Here is a 13,850-nt window from a genome sequence, read left to right on the forward strand (position 1 = left end):
GACTTGGGCAGGAGCTCACCAGAGCTGAGTAGCGGTACCTCAAATGTTCTACTGCTTGAGCTCCTGTTCCTCTTGTAGAATATTTGCTCAAAAATATTATGGAGCTCCTCCACCTAAATATAAAACATTACCAGCACCCAAAATGAGTACCGGAACCTATTTCAGTCCAAGTCATGCACTGATAAGAAGCCTATTTTATGACGTTTCCACTAGATCAGAACATAACCTTTTTTTCCTTTCACGCTGAGTGGATATCGAAAGGGAGAGAGCTGGAATGATTTTTCAAATACATTGAGAAACTATTGTAAATCTCAATGGATGTAAAAACAGACTTTGTTGTTTGATGTGAAGGAAACATTAAATTGGAGAAGCTCCACAGGTCATTAGTGGTGGTGAGTTAAGGCCAATCAGAAATACTATCAGATCCCCAAATGGGCACATTTATATGCCTACATTTGCGCACAGGCCAGGTAGCCCATAGGCCTATTTTTATGCATGTGTGTCCTTACTCAACATTGACTGGAGTACTCCAAACAAAAGACAATGACTAAATTGACAGAACTGGCAATGTGGTACACAGCTCGATTTGGCCTCTGCATGCCTCAAGGCTCCGCAATGGATTAGTTCACAGAGATGGGCGCAAATATATATATTTGTTACTGCTCGACTAAAACAATCTCGGTCGACCAACAGCCCAACGACCAAACAATCGACTAATTGTATTTGAGCTGTTATATGAAACAAAATATAACATGATGATTGTATCGTCACGACAGATTACCCTGGTTAAATGAACAGGTAAAAACCTGGTGGAACCTGTTTTAATTTCACAAAGGTGCCATGCCACAGATGTTCTTTGATATTCATGAACAACTGCCTGGAGTGGATGTTAGCAATGCCGCTCACTTTCATCTCTCTCCCTGGCTCTTCCTCAAGTGTCTCTTTGCATACAGTGTGAACAACACATCTGAGACATGGTGCTCTCTAGCTGCTGATTATAACGGATTTTGCATGCCTGAAAAAGCCCAAATGACTGTGTCAATCTTCCCAAACCTTAGGTTTTTTTACATTGGTAATACAATGCATACTATCAAATGAATGATAGTAATGTAATGTGTGTGAAAATTAGATAAAAAGAATGACAGCATGAATGATGACAACTATTCTATGACCAACTTCTATTTCTCAGACTTTCTTCTAAAAACAATTCCTGTTGTACATGTCAGTAAGGAAAGGGTTAAGAAAACGGTATTTCCATGACGGCACAATATTTTTTTTGTGTGAGGCTCCCACCCTGTCTACAACATGATGGCCATTAGCAATGAGAGATGCTTTGATGTCATACTTCAGATGCACGGAGCTCTCAGGAGGTTGCAACAGCTGTTTCCGCCTTAAACAACATCTGCGTGTGAGCCTGACACCTACAATACAATCAAAACTTGAGACTACCTGAGTCAAACTTATTGGAGAATGGGTGAGCTGTTGAATATTGGTAGATGTATAATCAACACTGAAGTGGATAAGGACATAAAGATCACATAGGGCTCTACTAAGGCGGTGCAAGTGCCAAACGCACATTAGTTGGCCATTTCAGCATGTAAAAACTGGCGTTCTGGCATTTTCCAACCCTTGAGCCAGGTTCAGCAATTCACTTGTCTAATAACAGCTCGCTTGTGCCGAGGTGGGAGAGGTGGCAATATTTGAGGTGTGTGCTTAAAATTAAGCGCATATCGGAATTTTAAAGACTAATGAAAAGCAGGTCATAGCAGTAAGGCAGTTGGTAATGCCATGGATTTTGTGAGTGGAAGCGCAACCTATCCGGCCGCGATGCACAGTGCCTTTTATGCTCTTGGAACAAGAGAGGAGATCTGTTTTCGTGCCAGTAACCCTTGCATTAATAAAGATAAATAACTGATGTTTTTCTCGATTTAGTTTCATTAGATTTAAAACAAGCATAACCTCCCCTCAATGAAGCCACATTTTTTTGTTCTGTCTAATGCGTTCGCCAATTAGGCAAGCCTATCAATAAAGGGTTTGGCTTCATTGAGGGGAGGGTTTGACTGGTTTGAAATCAATCTTAACAACCAAAGCTTTATTAAAAGATCAAGTTTGGGAGCAGTAAAACAGTGAGCGGACATCCCGTTTTTATATATGTATTAGAGGCTGACATTTTAGTCAGCTCCCATTTTGAACATGTGTAAAAACCCCTTCATGTAAGCTATACAGTGCATTCGAAAAGTATTCAGATCCCTTGACTTTTTCCACATCTAATTACATTACAGCCTTATGAGGCAGCAGGTATTCTAGTGGTTAGAGCGTTGGACTAGTAACCGAAAGGGTGCAAGATCAAATCCCCGAGCTGACAAGGTAAAAATCTGTCGTTCTGCCCCTGAACAAAGCAGCACTGTTACTAGGCTGTCATTGTAAATAAGAATTTGTTCTTAACTGACTTGCCTAGTTAAAAACAGTATATCATGGATACATTAGTTTTTTCCCCTCATCAATCTAAACACATAATAATAACAATGCGATAAGGGATGGTGCGGGGATGCTTTGCTGGTGACATGGTCAGTGATTCATTTAGAATTCAAGGCACACTTAAGCAGCATGGCTACTACAGCATTCTGCAGCGATACATAATCGCATCTGGTTTGCGCTTAGTGGGACTACCATTGGTTTTTCAACAGGACACTGACCCAAGGAGAGTGATGGATTGTGTTTTGAAGGAGAGTGATAGATTGCTGCATCAGATGACCTGGCCTCCACAATCACCTGACCTCAACCCAATTGAGATGGTTTGGGATGAGTTGGACTGCAGAGTGAAGGAAAAGCAGCCAACAAGTGCTCAGCATATGTGGGAACTCCTTCAAGACTGAAGGAAAAGCATTGCTCATGAAGCTGGTTGAGAGAATGCCAAGAATGTGCAAAGCTGTTATCAAGGCAAAGTGTGGCTACTTTGAAGAATCACGAAGCCACTCCTGCATTGTCTTGGCTGTGTAAAAGTTTTTAAAAAAGTAAACCTTTGCCTCAGTCTGAGGTCCTGAGCGCTCTGGAGCAGGTTTTTAATCAAGGATCTTTGTACTTTACTCTGTTCATCTTTTCTTCCATCCTGACTAGTCTCCTAGTCCCTGCAGCTGAAAAACATCCCCAAAACATGATGCTGCCACCACCATGCTTCACTGTAGGGATGGCACCAGGTTTGTTCCAGACATGACGCTTAGCATTTAGGCCAAAGTGTTCAATTTTGGTTTCATCAGACCAGATAATCTTTTTTCTCATGGTCTGAGAGTGCTTTAGGTGCCTTTTGGCAAACTCCAAGTGTGCTGTCATGTGCCCTTTACTAAGGAGTGGCTTACTTCTGGCCACTACCATAAAGGTCTGATTGGTGGAGTGCTGCAGAGATGGTTGTCCTTCTGGAAGGTTCTCCCATCTCCACAGAGGAACTCTGGAGCTCTGTCAGTGACCATTGGGTTGTTGGCCACCTCCCTGACCAAGGCCCTTCTCTCCCAATTGCTGTTTGGCCAGGCGGCCAGCTGTAGGAAGAGTCTTGGTGGATCCAAACTTCTTCCATTTAAGAATGATGGCCACTGTGTTCTTGGGGACCTTCAATGCTGAAGACATTTTTTTTGTACCCTTCCCTAGATCTGTGCCTCGACACAATGGGGTAGTGTGTGTAGATTGATGAGGGAAAAATGAATTGAATCCATTTTAGAATAAGGCTGTAATGTAACAAAATGTGGAAAATGTCCTGTATTTGTCCATATGATCATCATGAAACGAGAGATGAGATGATGCCGGTGACCCTCGTATTTAGAAGTTATTTTTCTGTAACAATTGCATGTTTTCCATTTCATATGATTAAAAACCAAGCCCTCCATAGGCTACATTTACCCTTGGCCTAGGCTACTATAATGAAGGCTGGTTCAAAAGCAATGTGTCATGTTTTTATTATCTTGGCAATTTTATGATATCATGCTCCTGACCAATTTATTTAGAGATATTATGGCAAAAGAAATATATATATTTTTTAAATACACCATTTCATTAAAAACCAAACATATTAGAATTATTCACCGTAATGGATTTAAGATAAGAATTAAGGAGCTGTCTGCTATTTCGGGAGAGGTGTGAATGAGATTCGTAAGATGGTTCCATTATGTTTACAGAGTTCAAAAAGTACTTGCACTCAAAACCATGAAGAGGAATAACCCAAGCAGGCCGATGTGCAAAAATGATACAATTAATTTATTCCATGTTCAAAAGAATACACAAAGTGAAAGTGCTGTGGTGCTTTTATAAAAAATATATATTTCTTTTAAATAAACAGAGCATACGTTTCGACCATATGCCTTCATCAGTGCTGTACAAACAAATTAAGACGACACGTCCTTAAAACACCTGCTGTGTGTAACAAGTGCAACAGGTGCAAGCAGATAGTTAATTAGAGACTGGCAAATAGGGTGTCAATGCTTATTAATGTATAAAAGAATATATAAAAAGGAATAAAAAATAAAAAATGGGCAATTCATTGTCAGATATAATTGGGAAGAGACAACAGTCTGGGCTACATAGCAATATCAGAAGCAATAGATATGGACGGACTACCAGTTTGTGTAGACAACACTAGAAGAAACATAAAAGGTCATTAAGCCCTTGAGTTTTTAAGGAGAAGATCCACAGGTTACCAGTGGCCAGACATTTTCATGAGGCTAATCATGTTGTGTGCCATTGACAGCATTCTCAAGCTGCAGATGCCGCAATACGGATGAGCACCTTCTCCAGTGCGAAGCCCTATGGATCTTCTCCTTAAAAACTCTACACCCACAAGGGCTTAATGAGGAATTGGACCTTGCATGTTTCTTGTAGTGTTGTCTACACACACCAGCCGTCCTGCCCCCAACTGTATTTAGACATTGCCCATTTAAAACAAGCTGTTTTGATTAGAATTTCATTAGAGTTATTCACTCTCTATTTAGGCTTTATAAATAATGCATTCTATCTTGCTTATCGACAACATTCTTGCATGTCCATAGCTCAGCCATAATGGATTTACGGTAGGGCCTAGCCCCTATATCAGTGTGAATGCTATGTTCAACAACTACGACATCGTACCTATAGCGCTACTGCCGGCGCCAAGATGTCCCATTGTGTTAGGTTTGTTAAAATAGAGCCCATACTGTAAGCAACAAAGTAGCCTACTGTAGGAAAATATGAAAAGGTGTGTTGTCTAACTACACGTTCGCATACGAGGAAACCTAATGTAAGAAATGTGAATGAGGTGGCAAGGGAACCATCGAGGGAAGCAAATGAGCTCAACCAAACATGTGTTCATGTATTTCAATCTCTTTGATCAGAATGACGATGCTGCCTTCTGGCCCAGTAAACACAACTTCCTGCATCAACACTGGCCACGTCACAATTATCTGTGCTTCCTAGCAAGGTGTGCACTTGTTCACTTAGCCTCACTGATTTGAATTATTTTAGATTTGCGTAACGTGGCGAATGGGTGCGACTGGGGGCGACAAAATGTTCACGCATAGTCCTTTTAAAGCAGCTGGAGGTGTGACATTAACAGAGACAAATGAGAAAAAGGTTAACTTCTCAGCTTGACTCAGATACAAGTGGCCTTTACTATAGCTGACAGTGGTCCTCTTACGGACTCAGGATGAGGAAAATGTTTCATTGTTACCAGACAGACCTATGTGGCTACCCATGTAATAATCTACTGATCCAAGTACTTCTCAATGAAGCCATGACAACATTTGCGTTAAATGTAGAGTCAAGTACCACTTGACAATTTTAAAGTGGCACTCTGAAACGGGGGAAATGGTAATGTAGTAATCTTATGGTAATAGAGGGCCTGACACTGGCCTTGATTTGTCTTAAAAGCATGAAACCACAAAGCTCTTATTGCCTGAATGAGCACATGAATTTGTTACGATCTTTGAATATACATGGACACTACATTCAGTATGTCATAGTTCTGCTAGTCCTTGTGCCTCTTAAATAACTCCTGACTTTGGGGCAAACATTTAAATCCTGACTTTGGGGCAAACATTGATTACTGTCTAAATCTCTGCACCAGGGAACTTGCAGTAACTATAGTACCCCCATAACATCCATAGAGAGACCGTATTACTGCTGAAGAGAACAAATGCACATGTATGCAAAAATATCTATTGCAAAAATTGCAATTTAAAACAATACAGTACTTAGAAATATATAACAAATATTAAAATATTGTATTTCTCAAATGTAGTTGACAAATGTCAGGTGAAGGTGATAAGGTTCATAGTGACCTTTTAACTTAACTTGAAATGCCACACCGACACTGGTTATTTGATGTGTATCAATAAATACACCCCCAAAAAATATTTGTTGGTACCACTTTTCATTGAATGTTTGCTGCTATAGGGTAAATGATATCAAGCTACAGCGCATTCGGAAAGTATTCAGACCCTTGACATTTCCCACATTGTTACATTGCAGCCTTATTCTGAAATTCTACACACAAAACTCTATAATAACAAAGCAAAAACATTTTATTTTATTCCAAATATATCATATAAAATAAACAGAAATATAATATTTACATAAGTTGTCAGACCCTTTACTCAGTACTTTGTTGAAGCACCTTTGGCAATGATTACAGCCTCGATTCTACTTGGGTATGATGCTACAAGCTTGGCACATCTGTATTTGGGGAGTTTCTCCCATTCTTCTCTGCTGATCCTCTCAAGCAGATCCTCTCAAGCTCTATCAGGTTGGATGTGGAGTGTTGCTGCACAGCTATTTTCAGATCTCTCCAGAAATGTTTGTTTGTGTTCAAGTCCAGGCTCTGGCTGGGCCACTCAAGGACATTCAGAGACTTTCCTTGCGACCTTTCTGTGTCTTGGCTGTGTGCTTAGGCTCATTGTCCTGTTGGAAGGTGAACCTTCACCCGAGTCTGAGGACCTGACCGTTCTGGAGCAGATTTTCATCAAGGATCTCTGCATTTTGCTCCATTCATCTTTGCCTCGATCCTGACTAGTCTCCCAGTCCCTGCCGCTGAAAAACATCCCCACAGCATGATGCTGCCACCACCATGCTTCACCGTAGGGATGATGCCAGACATCCTCCAAATGTGACACTTGGCATTCAGACCAAAGAGTCTAATCTTGGTTTCATCAGACCAGAGAATCTTGTATCTCATGGTCTGAGAGTGCTTTAGGTGCCTTCTGGCAAACTCCAAGCCAGCTGTCATGTGCTTTTACTGAGGAGTGGCTTCTGCCTGGCCACTCTACACTAAAGGCCTGATTGGTGGAGTTCTGCAGAGATGGTTGTCCTTCTGGAAGGTTCTCCCACCTCCACAGAGGAACTCTGGAGCTCTGTCAGTGACCATTGGGTTGTTGGCCACCTCCCTGACCAAGGCCCTTCTCTCCCGATTGCTGTTTGGCTGTGCGGCCAGCTCTAGAAAGAGTCTTGGTGGATCCAAACGTCTTCCATTTAAGAATGATGGAGGCCAATGTGTTCCTGGGGACCTTCAATGTTGCAGACATTTTTTGGTACCCTTCCGCAGATCTCTGCCTCGACACAATCCTGTTTCGGAGCTCTACGGACAATTCTTTCAAGCTCATGGCTTGGTATTTGCTCTGACATGCATTGTCAACTGTGGGACCTTATATAGACAGGTGTGTGCCGCTGCAAATCATGTCCAATCAATTGAATTGACCAAAGGTGGACTCCAATCAAGTTGTAGAAACATCTCAAGGATGATCAATGGAAACCGGATGTACTTGAGCTCAATTTCAAGTCTCATAGCCATGGTACTGAATTATTTCATACATTTGTAAAAATGTCTGAAAACCAGTTCTCTTTGTCATTATGGGTATTGTGTGTAGACTGATGAGGATAAAAAAAAACATTTAATACATTTTAGAATATGGCTGTAACGTAACAATACAGGGAAGAAGTCAAGGGGTCGGAATACTTTCCAAATGCACTGTATTTAATGTAATGTTGATAGCATTTCCCTTGTTTGTGATAAACAGCATCACTTTAAGAGGCCACGCCTGAGATGAGTCTCGCCAGCCATCATTCTTTCTGCTGAAGGAAGCTACGTTGCTGACATTGCCATGTTGCATTAGAGTCACGCCAAGAAAAATAAGGGGACACAATCTAGGACATGCTGTCTAAAATCATCTGAAACAACTTCAGATAGTCCACAGTGAGCCAGAGAAGCGCTCTTATAAGACAGTGTAATTCTTTCAAATCAGAGAGCTCTCACACACTAACCCAGGATGCTCAAACCCTGATTTCGCCTTTTATTCACACCAGCATATTGTGGCACCGAACCTAGAATATCTGTTCGCGTTGGAAACAAACAGGGCTGGCTAATAAAGAGTCATTCATTATCACATGCACACAATCATATGAATAAATCTAGCAACTGCAACCAACTATTGGCAATAATTTGTCAGGCCAATCATGTATGATTTCTCAAAGACATACAGTCAACTCAAAATGGTAAATGAAATGCCGTGTGTTCCGTATTAAGGTACCAAAAATGTTGAGACAAGCAGGATCTCTCACCGGTCTTACAGATGGGGCAGCACTGATCAGGCTCATACACTGGGTCCACACACTCTGTCTGGGGGCAAGCTGACACAGAGCACAACACCTCTCCACTCCCCTCACAGCGACACTTCTCACACGGAGACACCTGGGGGCAGAGGGAAAAAAGACTGTTTAAAAAATCTCTCTCTCTCTCTCTCTCTCTCTCTCTCTCTCTCTCTCTCTCTCTCTCTCTCTCTCTCTCTCTCTCTCTCTCTCTCTCTCACTCTCTCTCTCTCTCTCTCTCTCTCTCTCTCTCTCTCTCTCTCTCTCTCTCTCTCTCTCTCTCTCTCATGCAACTACTCACTCACTCACTCACTCACTCACTCACTCGACTGTCTGGTCCACTAGCCAATATAGGGACATTGAACATCAAACATTCAGCCACAGAGATTAGAACACAGGGTGGTCCCATCTTACGGCACTTTATTGGAAATACATACTTCATTTGAAGGAGACATGAGTTGAGAAATGAACTTCAGTGCACAATCAACCGAGAATAGGGAAATCAATGTGCTGATTGTGTGCTCAGTTGGAAACAGGAGATATAAGCTGCAAATGTCTTGCTTTGTGAACTAGAGAGAACAGTTTGATTAATGGAGCTTTCCAAGTCTGAAAGTATTGGGGAAAAACAGGGCCCATGACCGTATGATGCAACTTGTGTCGACAATATGCCTTCAACCAAGTCACCCCCCTTGACTGGAGATGCTAGGCTTTAGTCTGAAGCCACTTGTGGCCATGTGAGCATTTCCTTTTAAATCAGAGAACATAGGTTAATCCTAACAGCATGGATCAAGACGATTGCAGAGCGGCTCGAGCTTCTGACCAGCACTCCAATGTGAGAAACGGCAAGAGAGAGACCCCACCAAACAGTACCGCCGCAGAACACAGCAATCGACCACAAGGCTCTGCCTGTTGCTTTGTTTCCACAGAGGATAGGAGACATTTACTTTAGTGGAAGTGGGTCTCTCTCTCTCTTTCCTTTCTCTCTTTCTGATCTCTCTCTCTCTCTCTCTCTGCACAGACTTCTCCCAGGAGAGCTACAAGCTGTGCCTCTCAATACAGAGCTGCTTGTATCACTCTGCATTAACGGAAATAAGTCCCATATTAGATCTAACCTCCTGGTGTGACCCTCCAGTGCTAGCACAAAGGGATGCCTTAAACAGTCACATATAATACCTTTCTTTCATCAAAAATAGAATAGAAGGCTGATGGAATCGTTGTGGATGGAACTTCTAAAATAAATAAAAGAATAAGCCCTTTTGAGGTCTCCTGGGCTTGGCTTAAAATAGATAACTCCACCAAGACTAGAATATATCATATATCAAGATAAGAATATTAACACAATTACTCTTAAGCTTAAAACATACCATTGAATTTAGCATCCCCAAGGAATGTTCAAACTTTGTGTGAATAAAATAAATGCTGACTTTTGCCATCATAAAATGTGCTTCGCTGCTTGTTTGCTTGCTACACTGAAAAGTATTTTGGCATTGTATTCACGATACACTGGCAATCTATCAACAGTTTCCCCACATGGAATGTCTACGGAGAAACGTTGGTAACAAGTTCCACTAAAACTGTGGATCATCTAGATTGCCAGCCGACTAAATTCAACTCCATGATTTACAATGGAGTTGAGCAGCGACTAGTGGGGACTGGAGCTCCGACGTCATTTTAGCATCCAAAGAATAGTTCGCAACTACCCAGAACAATGTTGTGTGCAGAGGTGTAAAGTACTTAAGTAAAAACACTTTATAGTCATTTTTGGGTTATCTGTACTCTAGTTTCCTATTTATATTTTTGACAGCTTTAACTTTTACTTCACAACATTCCTGAAGAAAAGAATGTACTTTTTACTTCATACATTTTCCCTGACACCCAAAATGAATTATTACATTTTGAATGCTTAGCAGGAAAGAAATATGGTCCAATTCATACACTAAGCAAGGGAACATCCCTCGTCAAGGGAACATCCCTCGTCAAGGGAACATCCCTCGTCAAGGGAACATGCCTCTGATCAGGCGGACTCACTGAACACACGTGCTTCATTTGTAAATGTTGTCTGAGTGTTGGAGTGTGTGTCCCCCCTTGGCTATCCGTAAATAAAAAAATATAACAAGAAAATAGTGCCGTCTGTTTTGCTTAATATAAGGAATTTTAAATGATTTATACTTTTACTTGATACTTAAGTATATTTGAGCAATTACATTTACTTTTGATACTTAAGTATATTTAAAACCGAATACTGTTAAGACAGTTTACTGGATGACTTTCACTTTTACTTGATTCATTTTCTATTAAAGTATCTTTACTTTTACTCAAGTATGATATTTAGGTCGTTTTTCAACCACTGGTAGTGTGTAATTCATTTTATGTGACGTCAGAGCTCCAGTCTTCCCACACAAGTCGCCGCTTGTTGAATTTATTATGGATTTATTATGGATAAATGAATAAACAATATCCCCATTTTAAATAGAATTGTGTCTAGGTAAACTTATACTCTGTATGTTTAATAGACAATATGAGTTCATGAGAAGAGATTGTGTGACAGGAGAAAGGAGTAATAAAACCATTCCAACTGGGCAGGAACAAATGGGTTGTAGACTGTGTAAACACATAAGGTCGTTAACCTATGGTTGACCCAACCTGAAACTTAGCTCTGGGGTTTTTAGATTAGGCAGAGGGTGCATTCCTAGGGTTTCTGTTAATTAAACCTGTCAGTTCAGTGGTGATCGATAATGTTGAGGGGTCAAAAGTTATCTGGGAGTGTGTTAGTAAGATAGAATGAACTTTTCACCTTACTTTGTCCTGTCGAGAGGGGGGTTTCGTTTAAGACAGTGAAATGACGTCATGATCTGTATTTAAACTGATGCTTTTGTTTTGAGTGGTAGCGCGCTCCGATAATAAATTCTATTACCTATTATTTAAAGACTGGTCTGCGTCTATTTTATCCAACAAGAAATCTTACAATTTCTCATAAAATAGATGAAGGGCTTTCAATTGATGAAAGCACATTGGCATAATTAAATTATACTAACACCGCTCAACTCCATCGTAAATCGTGGAGTTGCGTTTAATCAGCTACTAGATCACTAGTGTGCTGGAGTTTCTTTTCAATTCAGAAGTTGATCTCTTGAAACCCAGACTGTCATAAGAAAACTGTCACAAGAAAACATTTCAATTAAATAGCACTATGAAAGAGGTTGCCTAAGGATGTCATCATCACCTGGGTTGTATTCATGTAGAAAAACGTTTTGAAACGGATAACAAACACTAGCGTTTCTTGTTGTACACGTTCAGGTAATCCATTCCCGTTTTGGCTCATTTTCTTATGTTTGCTTCCTAGAGAATAACACCCTGTCAACCTTTAAAGATATCATTTCCAGACTCACCTTAAACTCTTGTAGCATTGTGTAGACCTTTCCCCTGAACTCACAGTAGTTCTTCTTCTCCTTGCACTCTGGACAGCACTGGCTGGTGTCCACCCGGATGCAGCGAGGGTGAACTTTGGGACATTCAGGTTTGGCACACAGGGGTCCCTCGTCCGTGCAGAGGCAAGGGCATGTGGAGGGCCCTGGGGTAAACTTCTCCCCAATGGCAAACACAAAGCCACTTTCGTCCATGCAGCCCTTCCCCCTGTAATCTGGATATGCGTACTCATCGATAGCGTCAAGAGAAAGATTTGTTTCACTCGTGGGACCCTCGTCTACTCGGCTCAGGCCCCCCTCTTGCTCTTCCCACAACTCCTGTGATGCCTTCCCACCCTTGGATCCAGCAAGTTTCTGGATGCTGGAGTTTGGCCTGGATCTGTTGACAGAGGTTCTGTTGCTGGCCCCTCTGTGGGTCTCCAGGCCCATGAAGCTGATCTCCTCCAGCTGCTGCTGGGTGCTGTAGCTGAGCGCCCCCACTGAGGCCTGCTGCTTGTCCTGCTTGTCCTCTCTGGCCTGGGTCAGGACACGCTCCAAGCGTTCCCTGCTCACTGACAAGTCTGCCAGGGGATTACACTGAGTACTGGTCAGAAACAACATAACAAAGAGGACTTCCACTGTCATGGCAACAGAGTGCACCATCTCTCCCCACCACCTGGAAGGTGGGATGACACCTTGGCTTCACATAACACACTTCATATCTCAGGTGTGAGCCAGTCCATCTGGAAAAAGAGAATGAAACTGGAATTAAGTATTTGAACGTATGTAGTCTAGACATTGATATTGTCTCTTAGCCTGGTCCAAATTCTGTGCTCTATAGCAAACTCCTCTTGTCGTTATCATGGCCAAACAATGACCAAGACAATGACCATAGGAGTTGGCTATACAGCATAAAAATATCTGACTAATTGTCTTCATGTTAGCCCCAATAAGGGTTCTGCTTTTTCATTGCAATACCGGATCCTATCAAAGAAACACCTCACATGACCGAAAGAAAACCTCAGCGACTTGGGCTGTCAGAACGGAGTGCATTCATATTGCCGGTGTCAGGAAATCAATAGGCTTTCTTACACTAACTTCCTAGCATCAAATGCTCCCAGCAGGGACAGACTGTGGAGATAAATAGCCAAAAACGAACCTGAATCTCACTCCCCACCCGGAACAAAGGAAATATAATCAATGGATTCCGGTTCAAATAAAATCAGACAACTATACAGGGAGAAATTGATTAGAAAAGAGATCATGATTCTTTTCAGGAAGAATGAATTTACTGTAGCTGGAGGACATTTCTAGACCAACTTAGATCACTGAACAGCATAAAAAGTGTATATTTCTTCATTTATTTCTTTACATTTTTGGGGGACTTGTTGTGCATTGTTTGGTGTTTGTTCGGCATTACTGCATTGTGGGAGCTAGAAACATAAGCATTTCGCTGCACCTGCGATAACCTCTGCTAAATATGTGTATGCAACCCCAAAAAATGATTTGAAAAAAATAACAATAATATTAAGTGTTCCATTATATGTTCTAAATCTATGGCTCTGGCTTTGTACATGTGCAGTGGTCTCACACACCAGGCCTGGGGCCACCAAACTGCAGCTTACGGATCTGATGTGGCATGCAGGCCAGGAGTTTAAGACCACTAATGTCAAGGGAATCAATATTTGTTTCACTATTTATATTGGTCAAATAATGCCCCCCTTTGTTTTGTTACAATGAAATCTATTGAATTCAGTAATCAAACAATGGTTGTTTTATGACAAACATGCTGTCATAAACAGACAAACTGTCATGACTATATATGACGTTGGCTATGATATTATCATG

At 41.4% G+C, this 13,850-nt stretch overlaps 1 protein-coding gene across 1 annotated transcript in view; it reads right to left on the minus strand.

Annotated features, from left to right (window-relative positions):
• Positions 1 to 13,850, minus strand: part of LOC118401852 (brorin-like) — a 53,652-nt gene that overhangs the window by 17,785 nt on the left and 22,017 nt on the right. Inside the window, exons 2-3 of the mRNA XM_035799480.1 lie at positions 11,988 to 12,745; positions 8,572 to 8,701 (exon numbers count right to left, since the gene is read on the minus strand). Coding sequence (XP_035655373.1) covers positions 8,572 to 8,701; positions 11,988 to 12,665 — 808 coding nt within the window. The 5' untranslated portion in view covers positions 12,666 to 12,745. The remainder of the gene's footprint in view (positions 1 to 8,571; positions 8,702 to 11,987; positions 12,746 to 13,850) is intronic.

Source organism: Oncorhynchus keta, chromosome 2, assembly GCF_023373465.1.
Source record: "Oncorhynchus keta strain PuntledgeMale-10-30-2019 chromosome 2, Oket_V2, whole genome shotgun sequence".
Lineage (NCBI taxonomy): Eukaryota > Metazoa > Chordata > Actinopteri > Salmoniformes > Salmonidae > Oncorhynchus > Oncorhynchus keta.